The sequence below is a fragment of the Podarcis liolepis genome, assembly GCF_965112155.1.
Source record: "Podarcis liolepis genome assembly, chromosome: 1".
NCBI lineage: Eukaryota > Metazoa > Chordata > Lepidosauria > Squamata > Lacertidae > Podarcis > Podarcis liolepis.
Genome location: NC_139554.1, coordinates 10,215,206 through 10,235,795, shown reverse-complemented (window position 1 = coordinate 10,235,795; position 20,590 = coordinate 10,215,206). Strand labels below are relative to the sequence as shown.

Below are 20,590 nucleotides of genomic sequence, written 5' to 3'. Positions count from 1 at the left end.
TGAGTGTAGGCAGTAGCGGAGCTTTATGCTCCAGCACCGGGGGGACGGAGAGCAGGTGGGGGCAGGGCTGGCACGCATCCTGGGGGTGTGGTGCGCCACCTGCGGGGGCGTGGCACCTAGAGCGGGTGGGGGGCTGCCGCGATGGCACCCCACTGGGTGTTACGATATTGAAGCAATGCAGCCGCGAGCTACTGCTAGCTTGAAAGCAAAACATAATGGGAATGTTGGGATTGTTCCGTGGGAAACAGAGGGACAGTCAATTCACAGTGCAGAGGGCACCGGAATTAACTCAGAGTGTAATATGAGCTGTACAGGAAGTACAGGAGGAGTTTCTCTCTCGGCTGCTGGAGTTTGAAGAGAGCAGACGTGTTTTCTGTAACGCCGCAAAGACAGAAATAAAGGCATGTAAATACATTTCTGTCTATCTCTTTCCCCTGCCTGGGGGGGCAGGAAAGAGTGGTGTGTTCTTCTCACGCTGAGGAGGATCGCCAATCGTGACCTAGCCTGTATCCTGCCGGGAAATGCAGACAGGAAGGTCAACAAGGAGATCAAGCCGGGTGCCTGGAGAGTGGCCAGTTTCTCCTGATAAAGGCTTGATTCCCAACAGAAGCACCCACTGTAAGAAGCAATGGTGGTAAGCCACCAGGCTGGGTGGCTTCAGAAGAGGATTAGACCAATTCATGGAGGAGATTATTATGGTTGTGTTCTCTTTCCACTGTTGGAAGTGGTACGGCTCTGAAAACCAGGTGCTGGGGTGTATGAGGAGAGCAATGCTTTGCTCACATCCTGCTTGTGGCCTTCCTGTGGGAATCTGGTTGGCTGCTGCGAGAAATGTGTGTCAAACCAACAATCCATGTTTTGCTAGACAGGCGCATGACGGGAGCTGAAGCCCATGGAGTTTTCCTGTAAACTTCCTAGAGAGAACTCTGTGAGAGACACACTCAATGTGCAGGAGAGTTTAGCTATATATTCTCCTACCTTCCCGGGCACTGCCTCTTTCCATCTCTTTTCTGCTCTGCTAGCGAGCTCAGGCAACATTTTAAGCTAGACTTAAGTATGTCTTTGTAACCAAATTACCATTTTAAGCCTGCCTGAACAAAGCCGCTGTATCTGTTCCTCTTCAACAAATATTCTGAGTGAGCAAATACTATTTTTACCTTCTGCAAGGTTGTGTGATTGTTGTTTTAAGTAGGAGAAAAGGGGGCGATACAGGGAGAATCCAGTCTGCCCTAAAGCATCCTGGATTACTTAAACCACAAGGCTAAAACTAGCCTATCTAAGCTTCCCTTTAAGGACTTGCTCACAAATTTATTGAAAGCTGCATGAATTATTATAGCTAGGAAATGGAAGGGGCAAGTGGAATATAAAATGGAAGAATGGTATAAAGAAGTGTGGGATATAGCTATTAATTATAAATTAACAAGTGTCATTAAGATAAGACAGGGAATATGCAGGAGAAATGATTTTGAGGAAATATGGAACGTGTTTGTAGACTTTGTATTGTTACAATGGAAAGACATCGCAAGAGGTGTTGGAATTTTGGCAGGTTGGATAGTTACAATGGAATTGTCTCAGTGGTGGGGTGCACATTTTTATTCTTATTTATTTATGATTATTACTTTGTCAAAATAAAAAATAAAAAGCTACAAGGGGATGGATGAACTCTGCTTTACTCAGCAATTGGTATTCAGAAGCAATGGTGCCTCCACAGTTGGAGGCAGTGTGGGAATGTTGAGGGTGGCAGGAGAGGATATATTGATTATTAATATCCTTCCTAAGTTGCGCTAGCAAGTTTCTTCACTTAGCAGAGTGCCTTTCCCTTCAGCAGAAAGCTGGTTGCAAACTCATGTGAGGAGACTTTGCGCCTGCCCCTTAGGGGAAATAGGAAGCCTTGAACATATATTTTTAGATGTCCTTTTATGTTGAGATTTGTAGAGACACCATTGATCCTTTGCTGAAGACGCTCGCCGATCTATTAGACATGTCTAAACTTAATTCTCTCCTCTTAGGCAAAGATTATAAGACGACCTGGCTGGAAGCCAGATTCTGCGCCCAGATTTGTAGGCACAGATAATCCTCTAGAATAAAATAGCTTACTAGGGAAATGCTGAAGTTGCCCTTTGGGGGGCCTCAGGGTCAATTTTTTTAAAAAATGGTAGCCCAAATCTCAGTTGTACAGGTGTATGTACAGTGGTACCTCAGGTTAAGAACTTAATTCATTCTGGAGGTCTGTTCTTAACCTGAAACTGTTCTTAAACTGAAGCACCACTTTAGCTAATGGGGCCTCCTGCTGCCGCCGCGCCGCCGGAGCACGATTTCTGTTCTCATCCTGAAGCAAAGTTCTTAACCCGAGGTAATATTTCTGGGTTAGCGGAGTCTGTAACCTGAAGAGTATGTAACCTGAAGCGTATGTAACCCGAGGTACCACTGTATATATCTCAATTTTAACTCATGAACTATTGCTGCAACCTGCTCCGATTGTATATTTTATCTTTATGAACACTATTTTTATTGTGTTATGTTATGTGAGCTGGTCTTTGACCATAATGAATTATCTATCTATCTATAAACTCGTGTGAGTTTTTTAAGACAACAAGCAATTCAATCTGGCTTGTCCAGATTGAAATGTGTTCTAATATTCCTGGTAAGACCCCTTTTGAATGCCTCCTAAAAGAATAAAGACACCACAGTCTTACTCATAAGTAACAAAAAGTAGTCACGATCAGGCAGAGCACAGTGTGATCTCTGAAGGCAGGCTTAAGGTTACAAACATGTACAAACAGGTTTACCCCATATGGGAGATAACCTGGGGGACGTCTGGTTGGCAGCCAGCAGTCCAGTCCAGGTGAATCAGTAAGTACGCAGGATGAACAGGAAGGTCGAAAAGGGGGAAAGGTAGCAGCGTGACTTGGCCTTTTACCAGGTCTGGAAAGGTCATGCCCACCTACTAGTCACATGCAAGGAAGGATGCTCCGGGCCAGGAGGAACAGGAAGTGGATCAAACATTCCCTTGCATGTCCACTCTAGCAAAACAAGGAATGTTGTATTTGACTGATCCCAGTGGATTACATCCCACAGGCAGAGCATAGTCTTTGTGGCTAATAATAATAATAATAATAATAATAATTTATTATTTGTACCCCGCCCATCTGGCTGGGTTTCTCCAGCTACCCTGGTTGGCTTCCACAAAGACCAAAAATACACTAAGATGTCACAAATTTAAAACTTCCCTGAACAGGGCTGCCTTAAGATGTCTTCTGAATGTCAGGTAGTTGTTTATCTCTTTGATATCTGATTGGAGGGCGTTCCACGGGGCGGGCGCCACTACTGATAAGGCCCTCTACCTGATTCCCTGTAGCTTTGCTTCCCGCAGTGAGGGAACCGCCAGAAGGCCCTCGGCGCTGGACCTCAGCGTCCAGGCAGAATGATGGGGGTGGAGACGCTCCTTCAGGTATACTGGGCCGAGGCCGTTTAGGGCTTTAAAGGTCAACAGCAAAACTTTGAATTGTGCTCGGAAACGTACTGGCAGCCAATGTAGGTCTTTCAAGACCGGTGTTATGTGGTCCCGGCGCCCCCCACCCCCAGTCACCAGTCTAGCTGCCGCATTCTGGATTAATTGTAGTTTCCAGGTCACCTTCAAAGGTAGCCCCACGTAGAGCTCATTGCAGTAGTCCAAGCGGGAGATAATTAGAGCATGCGCCACTCTGGCGAGACAGTCCGCGGGCAGGTAGGGTTTCAGTCTGTGTACCAGATGGAGCTGGTAGACAGCTGCCCTGGATACAGAATTGACCTGCGCCTCCATGGACAGCTGTGAGTCCAAAATGACTCCCAGGCTGCGCCCCTGGTCCTTCAGGGGCATAGTTATCCCATTCAGGACCAGAGAGTCCTCCACACCAGCCCGCCCCCTGTCCCCCAAAAACAGTACTTCTGTCTTGTCAGGATTCAACCTTAATCCATTAGCCACCATCCATCCTCCAACCACCTCCAGGCACTCACACAGGACCTTCACCGCCTTCACTGGTTCTGATTTGAAAGAGAGGTAGAGCCACCGATAGCCCTCTCCTCACATCCATACCAACATCTGCAACATTTCAGAGGTTCCTCCTGGGAGCTGGCTTCTTTTCCAAACTCACCGGCCAAATTAAAGCTGCTGAAACCAGTTGGAAAGTCTCACCACTCCGCTCAGAGTTGGATGTGCAAAGCAGAGCAGATGGGGGGGGGGAGAATTGCTCCATTTTGAGGGTGAGAAGAAAAATGAAGCTGTGAAGCAGAGACAGAGTTAGGGGCTTTGCTCCAAAAAGAAAATTAACGAGCCAAGGATTTGTTTAACGTTTCAAGGATTGTGAGCTAGAGGGGAGAAATGCAACATGGAAAATAAAATAGAACTTCCTGCCTAAGCAATTTGTTTTGGGTTGGTAACATCGGCCTGGGGTGGAATCCTAGAATAACAGAATTGTGTAGCTGGAAGGGACCCAAGAGTCATCTAGTCCAACCCCCTGTGAAACATGGCGGACAGGAAGCGTGGATCAGTGGGGAGAGCACATGCTTGGAGCACAAAATGTAGAGCGTGATATGCTTCATCTCAGAGTTGCGGGTTGACCAGATCACTTGATGCTATAAACTGGAAGGGACCTGTTCTGTTCCAAGAGCACCAAGAGACATTTTGCAAAGCTTGAGAGAATGTCTAGGCTGAGCCAAGAGGATTTCACCCATCTCTAGCTGTCAGTACAGCTAGACTCTCTGCTGATTTCTCTTCCTTCACTTTTGGGCACCTGGGAGAGGCTAGGAGGGGGACAGATCTGGAGCCTCTAGCTACTGACCTTAATGCCCAGGAAATGCCTAGAAAGCAGCTTCAGTATACCGGTGCAACAAGCAGGGGCTTACCCTAAAACAACAAGAAATGCAACCAAGGCGTGGGCTTTTCCTAGTACAATAACCATTGACCTGGTTTCTAGAACGCCTTGGGTGCAGAGGCTTCGTTCCCCCAGCTTGCAGAGCAGAAGCCAGGCTCATGATCTTGCCAGGCGGGGGAGGCTGCAACGGTTCGAGAATGCTGAGAAAGCCCGCATAGCAATTAATGTCCAGCCTGACTCATGGATTCCATAGGGGCTCTCACTCTGAAAAGGGAAGATGCAGCAGATCTGTTCCCAGAAATAAAATGCTTCAATCTGCAGAGGCGATTGAGCATCCTGCCCCAGCTGTACTGCCGCCTGTCTCTTTCTGTAGCCATCTGTAGCCTGTCTTGTTTCCCCAGATTGTCCTTTATATAGAACACGGAAAGCTGCCTTCTAGTGTCAAACCATGAGGCTAGCTAGCTCAGTATTGTCTGCAATGACTGGAAGCAGCAATCCAAGATCCTAAGCCGGAGTCTCTCCTAGCCCGCCCTGGAGATGTTGGGGATTAAACAGAGGACCTCCGCATGTGAATCAGGTGCTCTAACCACTAAGCTATGGCCCTTCCCTTCACCTAGAGGCCCATTGCCAAAGCATATCCCAAAAGCTCTTTCAGGAAGGCCTTTCTACCAGGATCTCCTTGTCAACACTCCACACACCCTTTGTGCATTCAGAGCTTGTCCAGATATGCCTTTTAGCTCCAGGTAATACTGACTACTGACAGATAGAGGCTTGTCTCACTCTTGCCTCTGTGTTGTATTCGGGCACAATGAACCCATTACAGTGGTACCACAGGTTACACACGCTTCAGGTTACAGACTCTGCTAACCCAGAAATAGCGCTTCAGGTTAAGAACTTTGCTTCAGGATGAGAACAGAAATCATGCTCCGGTGGCACGGCAGCAGCAGGAGGCCCCATTAGCTAAAGTGGTGCTTCAGGTTAAGAACAGTTTCAGGTTAAGAACGGACCTCTGGAACGAATTAAGTACTTAACCCGAGGTACCACTGTATACAGATTTCTCCTTCCCCTCTAATCAAGACCCTGCTGCAGGCCTGTGTTAGGAGATGTTCCAGGAATCTGTAAGTTTGTCAATAGTTACCAACACCTCTATGAAGCCTGAGGCCAATGTTCAAGGTTTAACAAGTGACACATTTAGACCCTTCCAACCTTTCTTTCAGCTAAAGGCAATCCGCTTTCCATCCTTCAGTCTACCTGTTTCCCTGCTGCAGGCATGTGTTAGCAGCCTTTCTGGGGAACTGCACAGAACACCATAACTAATTTATATTAGTTATCAACACTTTTATGAAGCCTGATTCCAACCATTAGGGCTTAACAGACAGCACAGTCCCAAAGGGTCCTTCATCTCCCCGTATTCTTTCACCTTCCAACATCCTTACCTAAAACTGATTAGAGGTATTCTTACGACCAAGCAGCATATACAGTTTGTTTCATAAAAGAAATGAAAAAGCCTTGTCAAAATATCTAGTCCAGGTCCAACAATTTCCAGAAGTTTAGGGGAAAGAAACACAGAAAAACATTTCCCAGGTGGGGCTGAATTTAATTTCCTGATCGGGGAATTAGATTTTGAACTTCCTTTCAATTAAATTAGCACATTCTGATGCTGGATGGTTTTCAATATTTGCTCTCTATCAGCTTTAACTTCTTTTCACCTTGATTGCCTCCATGTTCAGCTTTGCATTAACTTACCTTGATTCTTTGTGCATATTGATGTGCACTTTCAGAAGGTAAAGGCTTGCTTAAAATGAGCCGGTTCAATCGAGATCAATACTTGGTGTCAACTAACAGCCAAGAGGGAGCTCCAGAATGACTGAAGTGGCCAGAAACGTGACGGAGGAGCGGGGGAAGAAAAGGGAACTATCATTGATTTCCTTGCAAAAAGATTCCAACAGGGAGCCAGTTTTCATTTGGACGGAGAGGAATTTGGAAACTGACAACCGTATCTGTTTTCAGATTACCTGGCTGGATAATATGCAAGGTAGTCTTGAGCAAGAATTAGCAAGTAGGTACAGCAGATTCATCCCCTCCTACAGCACTTTGCTTTTTTTGGGAGCAGCTTTGGCGAGATCTGAATAGAAACTAGCAGGAGGACATTATTATGCACACAGAAGAAGGCTTCTCTGGACAAATCCATAGCTAGATGAGGAAACATGCATACATATAGTACTTTGCCCACGGTCCATGTCCTCATTCCAGATGCTGGGAATGCATGTATGGAATTTTCTTTTTAAAAAGCCATTTGGCAAGGGAAGCAGAGGGGCTGGAGTCTTTTCCCCCTCTCCAAAATCTGATTTGCATTACTCCAGGTTGCTTTGAAGGAGCTCCATAGACACACAGCTGGATGCAGATGTCTTCATCTATCAAATTTTATTTCGTTTTCCTTTCTTCCTTCCTCCCTTCCTTCTTCATATCATCTGATGGGGAATAACTCCGATAAGGATATGCAATCTTTCTTTAAAAAGAAAACGGGGGGGGGGGGGATCTGCCAGCTATACATTGGTCAGAAGTGCCAAATAAGGATGGGAAAGAGAGCCCGTTAAAAAGGAGTGGCACCAAAACACCACCGTGACGCATTGGCTCCCTCCAAATGGCCTCAGACGAAATGCTAAGAATATAAACCGAATGGCCGTAGAAATGCATTCAGTTAAATGTGTCATGAACCAACCCAAGTGCCTCATACAGAGGCAGAAAGGAAAAGCTGAAAAATGCTTTTTGGTAAATACTAATAAAATAAGCAGGAAGGGTGGTTTGGTACTCCTTACTTCCTGAAAGGGGTCGTTGGTAAACAGGAATTATATCTAGGATGAAGGAGTCTTATTTACTACTGTCTTTTGCCCAGACTAGACACGCACCAACCTAACAGATAACATACCAAGAGAGTATAATTTAAAACTAGGAATAGGTGAGGGGTCTCTGATTTAGTGCTTCCTGGACACCCACTTGAATCGGAAAGGAGGAATTATTCCCTAGTTTTCCTCTGTTGTGTCTTTCACTCCCTTTGCAATCCAGTGATGACTCCCACGCTTGAAGACTCTGCAAGACTTTCTCCAGTTAACAAAATTTCAGCGTTGGGACAGTCTTTGGAGGTCCAATAGTCCAACCCTTTGCTCTGTTCAGGGTATAACTAGTGCAACATCACTGCTAGGTGTTTGCGCAACCTCTTTCTAAATATCTCGAGCAGAAAAGGCTCAGGAAAAGCACCCCAGTGCCCTGGAGGCTGAGGTTGGAAGGTTGGGCATTATGGGTTGCTCTGGAATGCCTGTTTGATGGACTCGAAGTTTCAACGCTGGAGAAGGAAGAGAAACAAGGACCCTTTGTGTGTGGGGATCAAAGAGCAGGTGAGGGCAAGGAGAAATTCACCTTAGTCTCAGATTAGAGCCCCACATTGAGCATAAAAGATTTCTGCATTGCAGGGGGTTGGACTAGATGACCCTTGTGGTCCCTTCCCACTCTGCAGTTCTATGTTTCTGTGATTCTATGCCGTAATACTGCAGTCGCTTGTACAGTTACTTAGGAATAGGTCCCAAGGCATTTTTCCATGTAAGAATGGTTAGGAGCAGGCTGCAGGCTGTAACCCTGTGTACATTTACTGATGAGCAAGCTCCACTAAAACCAGTGGAAAGGAGCAAAAGAATAAATAAATTGTGTAGGATTGTGCTGAAAGGCTTTAAGGTCCCCATAGGAGCCGCCTGTTCCTCTTGACACTTCTCAATATTCCTATAGTGGGTTATTTCTAATTCACCCGAGAACCAAAAGAAACGACTTGCTGGGTCAGGCCCGGGAGCTGTCCAGTCCAGCCTCCTCCTTTCCAGCAGAGACCAGGAAAGATGCCTTAGGGAAGCCCCCAAGCAGAGCTTGAGAGCAGCAGCCACCCCCTCCCACCTCCTTGCTTGCGTCTCCAGCGGCTGATATTCAGAGTCCAGCTGCCCATTCCATTGAGCTATCATGGGCGACGACCAAGCGGTCAGTAGAGAAGACATTTCCAGATAGAAGCCCACCCACCTTCTCCCTGCGAGGCAGGTGCAAAAGCCCGCAATGCCTTTCAACATTTCAACGCGCGCACCCCCCCCCCGCCCCGCAGCTCTTCTGAAGCAGAAAATAAAGTTGCATCTCCCTCCCCACCCATCCTCCTCTCCGGGTAACCTCTCCTTCGTGCCAAATCAATGACTGGAATCATCTCCTAGCCTTTCGCCTCCCCACCCGCGCTCCTTTCTTCCCTTTGCAACCCCCCCCCCCAACTCCCCGAAGCAAACGCTAAATTATTCAGCCTCCTCCTCCTCCCCTGGCGGAAGGGCAGCTGGGGCGCCCGCCTCGGAGCATCTCGGGCGAAGAACTTTCAGCCCTGGCGACTGACTGTAGGAAGGAAGCAGAGACAGAGAGAGAGACAGAGAATGGGATTCCGGATCAGGCTAGCAACTCAGCCCCGCCTCCTGGCGAGCCTCTGATTTCGGGGAAAGCATCCCATAGCCACTCCGGCCATTGGCCTCTTTCTTCTCCGCCGGCTCTCTCCTCCCCCCCCTCTCTAGCGTGGGTTTGATGCTCCATCCTGGGACCTGCCCAAGTTGCGCTGCCTTCCCCGCCAGCCTCCAGCAGGTGTGCAGCCGCCTCAGCGCAGCCCCTCGCGCCGCCCGCCCTCCTCCTCCTCTGCTCGCCTTGCTGGGCGCGTGTGGGTGCAGCCGCAGGTTCCAGAGCACCCGGGCTGGGAGAGGAGAGAGGGTGGGGTGGCGGCTCCCTGTTGGCGACCCTTGGAGCAGCGGCGGCGGAGACCTCGGGTGGCGCTCGGTGGATTTCCTGCCCTCCGCAGTCTAGGCGCTCCCGGAGAGAGAGCTGTCCAGGGTGCTGAACGCTCCAACTTGGCGACGCGCTTTGGGATTAAAGCCGCTTCTCTGGAGCTCTTGGGATACGAGCGCTTGGTTGGCAAGGCAGGAGCCGTCTCTCTTCTTCCTCTTCTTTTTAAGGAAAAAGAGTACAGAAGAGTTTGGTGGCTTTTTTATATATAAGAGCCTCTCCGCATCTGTTGGAGTCCCCGTTTCCGCGACGCGCCCCTGTTGCGCCCAGGAACGCAAGAAGTGGCCAGATCCGCTGGCAGGGCTGGGTTGCCTCTTCGTTGTCCAGCCGCAGGCAGCCCGGTGGGCTTCGGAAGGGCGTGTGGTCATGCTGTCTGCCCGTTGGGGTAGCAGCAGCAGCAGCAGCAACAGCCAGGCACACGCGCAGGCGCAATCCACTCGGAGGCTGCAGTTCCCGAGCTGTGAGCGCGGCGTTGCCACAGTCTGGGCTTCACCAGCCGCTGGAGCGCTACTACCATGAACTGCCTCGTCCACCTTCCCACAGCTACTCTACGGCACTGGGTGCAAGAGACCTGCCGAGACTCTCCCAGCCGCCCCCGCTGCGACCCCTTGGCTCCAGAGCCCGGCTCTGCAGGCGCAGGATGCCGGGGGGAAAAAGAGGGCTGGTGGCACCACAGAACACGTTTTTGGAGAACATCGTCAGGCGCTCAAGTGGTAAGCGAGGCCCCTCTTCTTCTTCCTTCTCCTCCTCCTCTTCTTGACTAGGCAATGGAGCGGGAGAGCGGGAAGAAAGGGTTAAACTGCTCCCGAAGTTCGTAAAAGCGCCCCCACACTCCCGGACTTAACTAAAACCTCTTAAAAGCTGAGGAGTGGTAGTTTCCACAGAGCTAGTTTCTAACCAGAACTTTTATAGGCCTATTTGAAGGTGCAATAATTAATTTATTAATTCATCAATAAATTAATTTGTTCGACTCCTCGGCTGCATCGTTCCTGTCCTTTCAGCACCTTAACGTACCTGGTGATTTTTAGAGTTCAAGGAGCTGCTCTCAGGGAGCTTGCAATCTAAATTTGACTGCGAGGAAAGATGGACTAGATGGTAGGGCAAGATTGGTGGCACCAGGGAAAGACGGAACAGATACAGCTGTTCCTTGCTGTATGCTTTGAGACTCTTGAAAAAGTATGGGTATAGTGTCGGTGTGTGTGTGTGTCTCCCGTCATTGGAATTTCCTCTCTTTGACTGAAGAAATTGAAGCGGGTGGCTGTATTGTGGCGAGAAGAAAGATGTAATTGCCTTGGGTAAAAAACAACAACAACAATCATCTCTCCATCGATGGAAGCCAGAGGCCCAGAGAAGCCTCAAGGCGATTCTGTGGTTTGGAACAGAAACCGTCAAACAGGTTAAAGGATCGGGGATATTAAACCCTCATTTCCGCCAGTAGTTTACTTTCACTTCTCTCCTGGCCATTCCTGAAAATTCCAGTCCCTCTAGGAATGTAGTTTGGAGTTGAAGGTTTGCCTATGTGGTGAGACGGATTATTTGATAAAGTGTCTAGGAGTGTCCACGAGTAAGCATAACAAAAAAAATTAAAAAGCACACACTTTGCTGGCCAGAGGGAAATACGCTCAGTGTAAAATCTACAGAAAGAACTCACCCTCAGCAGCACTTTATGTTGGCAAACCATTTACACTAAGTTTGCAGGGTGCATTACTGTGTGTGTGTGTCTCTGTGCATAAATGCAGAATAAGGCATGATAAGCAAGGTGTACTCTGAATTTTTCTTAATAATGCTGCCTTTAGATGATTTCTGCAAGTAAACATTTGACATGACTTTAGGAACTTCATGTATGTGGTCAGTTTGAATGCTATCATACCATTGTGATTTTTGTTTTATTTCTAAATACAAACTTCTTAATTTTATCTCAGCACTTTTGGAATTGGTACCCATATCACCTGTGCAATAATTTATGGAACAACCCTCTTTAACCTTAACTTATTGATTAAGTTATCATGTTTGCATATCTTACCTTTCACCCGAAGAGCTTCGGGCAGCAAAGATGGGGTTGTCCCACTTATTATGACTTTGACGGACAGGGTCAGTTTAGCGGACTGTGTCTCCTAGCTCAAAGCCAGCAAGTGAATTCCATTGCTGAGGCTGTTGTTCTATATCCACTTACCTTGGAGTAAGCGCTATTGAACTCTACAGGACTTACTTCTGAATTGTCATGTATGGAATTGCCCTTCAGTGAGGATCTGAAAACCAGCTTACTTGACTGCATACCTACTAATACACACCAGCGGCTGATACTCTTTCTACAACTCTTTTCATCAATTTAGGCCTTTTAAAAATACTGTCATTTAAATGTATCATTGTGTTCTATAGGCTGTGGTGTGTGTGTGTGTGTGTGTGTGTGTAGAATCATAAAATTGTAGAGATGGAAGGGACTCTGACGGTCATCTAGTCCAACCCCCTGCAATGCAGGAATCTCAACTAAAGCATCCCTGACAGATATCCACCTGACATCTCCTAATGTTTTTATGTCTTTAGACCAAGGTGTATGTTCAAAGTGCTTTGCCAAAGAGGTTATAAGGAGTTCTGCTCACTCTGTAATTCCGCTGCTTGGGATTCCTCCCTACCTGTTTCAAAAGTGGCTGAAAACATTCCACGCTGTCCCATTAATGTAAATATGTAAAAGAATGCAGATAATCCTTCAAACTGAACTAAGCCAAAGAGATGACTAGGAGAAACAGAGCCCTAACATTTCTTATATGGGTTTTTATTAAGGGATGGCCACCATATATATATATTCTCCTTCCAGCCTTCCTGGACTATGAATTCAAATTTAAATGCAATTCTAAAATTTATTCGTTTACAGAATTTCTAGGCTGCCTTTCTGTTGTTCAGCATTCAAGGCCATTTGGAAACGATCCAGTACAAAGCAACAGCACATTCTATAATGAGACATTGTTTTATAAAACTTGTTTTTGTTTTTTATAAAAATAATAATTGTTAGCCAAATCCAGGAAGGTTAGATTGAGTGTTGGATTACCCAGCAGGCAGATTAAGCACATGTTTAGGGAACTAGCAAATCAGGGGCACACATGCAAAAAAAGGAAGAAAGGAAGGAAGGAAGGGAAAAAGAAGAAGAAATGCAGAAATGTAGAAATAATTTTACATTTGAGGTTTCAAAAAAAGCACTGAAGTAATTCATCATGGGGAAAATCTGAACTTTGTTAGACTTCCACTCTGCACTCTTCCCCCATTTTTCTGGTCTCTTTTTTATTACTTATTCCCACCTAAATGAGGGGGTGTCCTACTAACATAGGTAATGCATGAAAATCAGACCCTGTCATGTGTTGCACATGACATACATGCATGCACATTTTGGCACACATGTAACTTTTGTGTCATTTTGAAAATGAAATGTTGTTTCCTGTTTTGGTCTTGTTTTTATTTTGAATTACATATGTTGGGCACTACAATCTTTTCGGTGCTTATGATCTCTAGAGGTCTTCCTCTGGCCTTGGATTGATCTATCCATGGCTAGTGGTCATGATAAGTGAGACCTACAACAAAATGTTGCAGTGTGGAGCGCTTCTGTTGAAAGTTATGGCCACTTTACCCCACCCCAATTCCCCCTCCCCTGGACAATAAGTTTTATGTGGCCTTTGAGAATGTTAGGTCTTTGAGTTGAGTTGTTTGGGTCTCTTTCCCTTAGGGTTTTGAACCCCACTGATTCCTAATCTTGCAAGGCCTGATCCTGCCCAGTCCTGCAAAACTCTTATGCTTCCCCCTTAAAAATAATGAAGTTGCATAATGAAACAGAGGACTGCATTCAGTGTTAGTCCTGCTCAGAGCAGACCCATTGAAATTGATGGGCTAATGATTAACTTAACACCCCATTAATTTCAGTGGGTCCACTCTCAGTAGGATTCAGTCGGAGACAACCCACAGAAAAGAATTCATAGCAAACTAAAAATGCACACTCCTTGTCAATCACGTTAAATGTTGTGTATGGTAGCAAATTGGTACGATCGCTTTTTATTCTTGTTTTATGTCCACCAGAAGCAAATCTGAAACGTTCATGCCAGCAGCACAATTCAGTTGTAGATTGCATTAAGCAGAGATTGTAAGAAGCTGTGTACTTCAGAGGAGATGCTCTCCACTCCCTGCCCCGCGAATAAAAAAGTTACCAAGCTGCAAATATGGAAATGCTTTCAAGCTCTTAATTCCATTTATATTTTCAATTACTTTGAGGCTCTTCGTGTACACAGCCAGCTTATGATGACTGTCGTTACTTTTAATAATCTTCTTGATATACCACCGAGTGTAAGAAGAGGAACATGGCTGGATCGAGAGCAGCTCCCAGTTTCTCTATACGTTCAAAATTTGGTCTTTCTAAGCACAACAGGACTCCGGGGCTTATCCCGAGATAAGAGTTTTGGAAGTCACCTTATAATGGGTCAGACCTATTGGTCCACGTAGTTCAGTATTGTCTACACTGACTGGCAGCAGATCTGATCTCCAGACTGGGGTCTCTCCCACTCCCAACCAGAGGAGAACATGAATTGACCCTGGCACATCAACTTGCGATGTAGTTTCTCCACTACTGAGCTATGATACTTCCCTGACCAGTATATTAAAATAAAGCTTGCATAATTTGCAGACTGGGTGGTTAATGGCCTTAACAGGTTGGGAGCAGTTCCCTTGAAGGACCTCCTTGCCCTGTATGTGCCTATCTAACTGGTTCGATCTGTGGAACTTGGACTTTGACAAGTGCCTTATCATATTCAACCCACATTTTAAAGGAGCCATGCTCAGTCGGTAGAGCATGAGACTCTTAATTTCACAGTCATGGGTTTGAGCCCCATGATGGGCAAAAAGATTCCTGCATTGCGTGTGTGTGGACTAGATAACTGTTGTGGTCCTTGCCAATTCTAGGTAAAGGTAAAGGGACCCCTGACCATTATGTCCAGTCGTGACCAACTCTGGGGTTGCGGCGCTCATCTCACTTTATTGGCCGAGGGAGCCGGCGTGCAGCTTCCGGGTCATGTGGCCAGCAGGACTAAGCCGCTTCTGACAAACCAGAGCAGTGCACGGAAACGCCGTTTATCTTCCCGCTGGAGCGGTACCTATTTATCTACTTGCACTTTGATGTGCTTTCAAACGGCTAGGTTGGCAGGAGCAGGGACCGAGCAATGGGAGCTCACCCGTTGCGGGGATCCGAACCGCCAACCTTCTGATCGGCAAGCCCTAGGCTCTGTGGTTTAACCCACAGCTCCATCCGCGTCCCGTATATATATAAGTATATGCGCACAAATTCCTATTCAATTGGATGGAAGTTTGGATGAATGAAGTCACGCATCTGGTTAGCTGTTGAAACTGTGGATGCATGTGGATTCTAAGGGGGTTGATGTGCACTAAAATGTAGAACAACCTGACCACCGTGTAGAAGGAGACTGCACTCTCTCTTAGCGTTCTACCGCTGACCTTTGCTAGGTTCAGTCTCTTCCTGCCAGTGTCTTCAGCAGAGAGGAAGGGGTTCTCTACATTGGCCAAGGCCAGCAAGGCTGGGTGGGGGGGGGCACCATTAACCTCTCCTCTCCCCAAAAGTTGCAGAGTTGGGCTGCTCTGCCAGACAGGGATATCCCTATAGCTATTGGTTCACCCACTCTGATGTCAGTGGAAGGTTCACAAACTTTCTTTTTTTTAAAATTATATTTTTATTGATTTTTACATATAATTTCCAAAAAATCATATATTTTCTTATCTTATACAGTTTTTTGGACTTCCATCAACCACATCTAAAGATTTTTCAATCTTTATCACTTAATCTACATTTCATTATTGCTTTTCATAATCCTTAACTAACAATTCTCTTCATAATTTCCTCTGCAATATTTCGCACAGTCCTCCTTACAAAACTTCTTGCAGTCCTACTAGTGTGATCTGTTTATTACAATTGCTTTTCAAATAATTCAGATATTTACTCCAGTCCTCTGAGAATCTCTGGTCCCGTGGATTTCGAATCCTTCCTGTCATCTTATCCAATTCTGCATAGTCCATTAATTTCGTCTGCCATTCTCCTTTCGTCGGTAGCTCTTCTTGTGTTCACAAACTTTCTAACTGCGGAGGGAGACAGCCAATCGTTCCGTTTTGACTGCCACTGCTGTGAAAATAGGCAGAAAGTTGCTTTGGCTGAGAATATCTTTCAGGGCAGAGGCTGGGAGCGGAAAGGGATGCAGGCAGTGGGGTGAAAGAAAATGTGTGGAAATCAAATAGATTTGAGCCCTTATGGTATGGGAGCCCCGTAAGTAGACAGTTAAAAGGGTGCTGCCTTTGTGGTAGGGAGCCCCATAAGAATAGTCAGTGGGGCAGGACAGTGGGTCCAGTTGTAATAAAATCTGAGTTTACCTTGTGATGCTGTAGTCAGTCTGTGCTTGACCTACTTTCCCCTTACTTATTCCAAGTCTCTCCTCATTGCTGCATTACGGAACAGGGCAAAGAGAAAGGACAGATCAGTTGGAAGATGTGAACGACTGTAATTCTGACGTTGTTTTCGGGATGATAGTCAGATGGGGCCACTTTTCAGGATGCACCAGAGAATTGGGTTGTTTTGTTTTTTTCCCCTGTTTTTATTATAGGTGCTGGAAACGGTGCAAAGAAGAAGGAAAAAACCCCTGTAAACCTGTAGTTTGCAAAGCCTCCCGGGATAATTGCACTCACTCTTTCATTCTGCCCATTTCCTCATCCCCCTTTTTCTTCATGGCCACAGAGAGCCAGTGTGGTGTAGTGGTTAAGAGCGGTAGTCACGTAATCTGGGAAACCAGGTTCGCGTCTCCGCTCCTCCACATGCAGCTGCTGGGACCTTGGGCCAGTCACACTTCTCTGAAGTCTCTCAGCCCCACTCACCTCACAGAGTGTTTGTTGTGGGGGAGGAAGGGAAAGGAGAATGTTAGCCGCTTTGAGACTCCTGAAGGGGAGTGAAAGGCGGGATATCAAATCCAAACTCTTCTTCTTCTTCTTCTCTTCTCAAACGGGGAATTTGCACCAAGGCACCTGTGTGTTGCTTCTGCTTCCGCAGGCCTTGGTTTCTTCAGTTAATTTGTTCTCTTTCTCAGAACCTTGACGCAACTACTTCATTATGATCTTTAGCACACAAGGTACTAGGCTGAATTCATTAGATGACAGCGAGGGCATGTGGGTGCGATACTAGGCGTTCAGGGTTACCTTTGGGTGGACTGCGGTGGTGGAATAAAAAGTCTTGTGCCCATTTGAGAGGAAGAAATGCAAATGAATGGGAGGAACACACAAAAATTATGAAAGAGAACCGGCGTGAAAATACCCTCATTTCCTACAAAGCCCCATAATTCTTCTCAGTGATGCTGAGCATTTCCCCCCATGTTTGAGTATACATAATTAATTTATGCAAATTATGCAAATCGCGCTGCCCTTACATCATTCCACTTTTAACACTTGATTGGGAGCCGCCCAGAGCGGCTGGGGAAACTCAGCCAGATGGGCGGGGTATAAATTATTATTATTATTATTATTATTATTATTATTATTATTATTATTATTATTCCATCCCATTCATTTCAGTTCAAATGCCAATGGGGAGAATGTTTTTCCATTACATATCAGCTGTGGGCCGAAAAGAACAGCAACAGCGAATTCCAATTGTATTTGCCGGATTGATTTCCATCCCAGACATGGGAGGAATAAGGGGGCACCGGTAATTGCAATTCCTGTTTCCACTTTTGATTAGCCACATTGGATATGTTCATAGAATCATAGACTCATAGAGTTGGAAGAGACCACAAGGGCCATCGAGTCCAACCCCCTGCCAAGCAGGAAACACCATCAGAGCACTCCTGACATATGGTTGTCAAGCCTCTGCTTACAGACCTCCAAAGCAGGAGACTCCACCACACTCCTTGGCAGCAAATTCCACTGTCAAACAGCTCTTACTGTCAGGAAGTTCTTCCTAATGTTTAGGTGGAATCTTCTTTCTTGTAGTTTGGATCCATTGCTCCGTGTCCGCTTCTCTGGAGCAGCAGAAAACAACTTTTCTCCCTCCTCTATGTGACATCCTTTTATATATTTGAACATGGCTATCATATCACCCCTTAACCTCCTCTTCTCCAGGCTAAACATGCCCAGCTCCCTTAGCCATTCCTCATAAGGCATCGTTTCCAGGCCTTTGACCATTTTGGTTGCCCTCCTCTGGACATGTTCTTCCTTTGCAGTTGGAGGCAGCAATGGTGCTGAAAGCCAATTGCTTGGAACCACAGGAGAGGAGAAGACTTTTGTGCAGATTCCCCATTGAGGTATCTAGTTGGCCACTTGAGATGATATTCTAGGAGATGGGCCACTGGCTCTTCTTATGTCCTTATGGAATGGGCAACATCCCATATCCCCTTTTAAATGTGTTTGTGGGAGGCAGGCCACTGGTTTTTGCTTTTATTATATATCTTGTGGTTTTTATCTTGCCTTTTGATGTTGTGAACCAATCCACGGATGAAGGGCGGTATACAGATTGAATAAATAAATATGTCTGCAAACCTCTATCATTTCTGCTCCCCTTTCCACCTTCACCCTGCTCAGTGCTCTGTGCATAGCACTTTGTCCAAAATGAGCAGAAACAGGACAAATTGTGTTAAGAAGCACATATTTGTATTCTGTTTTAAGGTTATTGGTAAATTCTTAGTGTAGAATTTAGGTTACCTTGGTAGGTAATTTTGGAATAATAATAATAAATACAGCTCAGAGTCCTTTTTATTTACATTAGGTTTGTTCCACATTGTGCTGAACACAGGTAGAGGCCATCTCTCTATATATACAGTGGTACCTCGGGGTACATACGCTTCAGGTTACATACACTTCAGGTTACAGACTCTGCTAACCCAGAAATAGTACCTTGGGTTAAGAACTTTGCTTCAGGATGAGAACAGAAATCGCGCGGCAGCAGCGGGAGGCCCCATTAGCTAAAGTGGTACCTCAGGTTAAGAACAGTTTCAGGTTAAGAATGGACCTCCAGAACGAATTAAGTTCTTAACCCGAGGTACCACTGTATACACGTGTGTGTATGTGTGTGTGTATGTGTGTGTACTAATTTGCCGATTAGTACAGCTCAGCTATTTGTGCACGCAGACTGCACACTCGTCGAGCCTAATATATGAACACCCCGATTCTGTCTGGGCAACCAATGTTTTCAATCTTAGGACACTTTTAAACCGGAATAAATCCCATCAGTGCCATGCAGTGGTGTAATCTCTATTGCAATGCATGCTTTGGTGGCAGTGATGAAGTCTCTGAGTAATGATGGGTTGATGCATCCTGGTGTCCCAGAAGGGCAAGGCGAAGGGTAACAGGAGAAGTTCATGGGAGGGGTTCACTGGCTAAATATCAGCTCCCACCATTGAGCAGCACTGAACAAGGGAGAGAGTGCCAGCAGCCTTTCTGGAGCGGAATCGGGAGGAAATAGCCGTCAGCAACATGCAAGGATGCAGCTGCAGAGTGGATAGCAGTGCCTGGAACAGGTGCAAATTATGACACTGCTGGTCCCTTCCAGACTCTGCTGCCCATCCAATAGGCACCCGCATCAGAGGCATAGCAAAGTCAGGTGGTACCCGGTGCAGAATTTTTTTGTCAATTGAAATTATTAAAAGAAGGAAAAATAAGATACTTACAGTTGCAAGTGTTATTTTCTGGTTTATTTGCTTAACATTGTGAGCACAAGCACCTAAAACTCCCCCCTACCTTTGTTCTCACTCCCCACCTCTCCTCCTGTGTGCTCCAGGGTTTGAGTCCTCAGTTGAGGGAGCTTTTGCTTGTCTCCTTCTCTCCCTTCTCCGCTTGTTTCCTTGCCTGCCTCCTTCCCGTCCTCTCCCTGCCTGTCTGCCTGCCCCCTCCAGCAAGTAACCAAACAATTTAACCCCTGTGTTGCAAACAATAGTCAGTAATATCCAAGGCAACACGATGACCAAATACAATGATACGATGGCAATATACACTCTTTATATAATATGAAATATATGAAATCACAAAAACAGAAAACTTAAGAATCTCTGAAAGTCACAAAATATGCACTCTTAATGATTATATAAAGGTAAAGGTACCTCTGACTGTTAGGTTCAGTTGCGGACGACTCTGGGGTTGCAGCGCTCATCTCGCTCTATAGGCCAAGGGAGCCAGCGTTTGTCCACAGACAGCTTCCGGGTCATGTGGCCAGCATGACTAAGCCGCTTCTGGCGAACCAGAGCAGCGCACGGAAACGCCGTTTACCTTCCCGCCAGAGTGGTACCTATTTATCTACTTGCACTTTGACATGCTTTCGAACTGCTAGGTTGGCAGGAGCAGGGACAGAGCAACAGGAGCTCACCCCGTCACGGGGATTCGAACCACTGACCTTCTGATCGGCAAGTCCTAGGCTCTGTGGTTTAACCCACAGCGCCACCCGCGTCCCTATAATGATTATATAAAGAGTGTATATTGATATTGTATCATTGTATTTGGTCATCGTGTCGCCTTGGATATTACTGCTTCCTCCAGCAGCTCAGGAGTGTGGGGCAATGGCGGGCCACCTGCCCACAACTCCCAAGCCTCCCCAGAGCTGTCAAAACAAAGGGGGAAGGGGGGAAGGCCACCAGCAAAAGTGGCACAGCTCCCTCCCTTCTCCCAATGGCTCGGGGTAGGCTTGGGAGTTGCGGGGCAGGAAGTGCCCTGAATGTCACCCCCTCAGCGATGACATCCGGGGCGGTCCACCTCACTGTACCCCCTTCCTACACCTCTGCCCACATTTCCCTGAACCAGAAGCCCTGGTGATACTGCTATCATCTTGCCTGACACCTTTTGATAAGAGCACTGCATCCCTGGTTCTTGGGCAGCAGAAG

General features: G+C 46.4%; 1 protein-coding gene across 1 annotated transcript in view; it reads left to right on the top strand.

Annotated features, from left to right (window-relative positions):
• Nucleotides 1-9,188: 9,188 nt before the first annotated feature.
• The window catches only part of KCNH5 (potassium voltage-gated channel subfamily H member 5), a 197,333-nt gene continuing 185,931 nt past the window's right edge, over nt 9,189-20,590 (top strand). Inside the window, exon 1 of the mRNA XM_083517418.1 lies at nt 9,189-10,411. Within this exon, the coding sequence (XP_083373544.1) occupies nt 10,339-10,411 (73 nt within the window). The 5' untranslated portion in view covers nt 9,189-10,338. The remainder of the gene's footprint in view (nt 10,412-20,590) is intronic.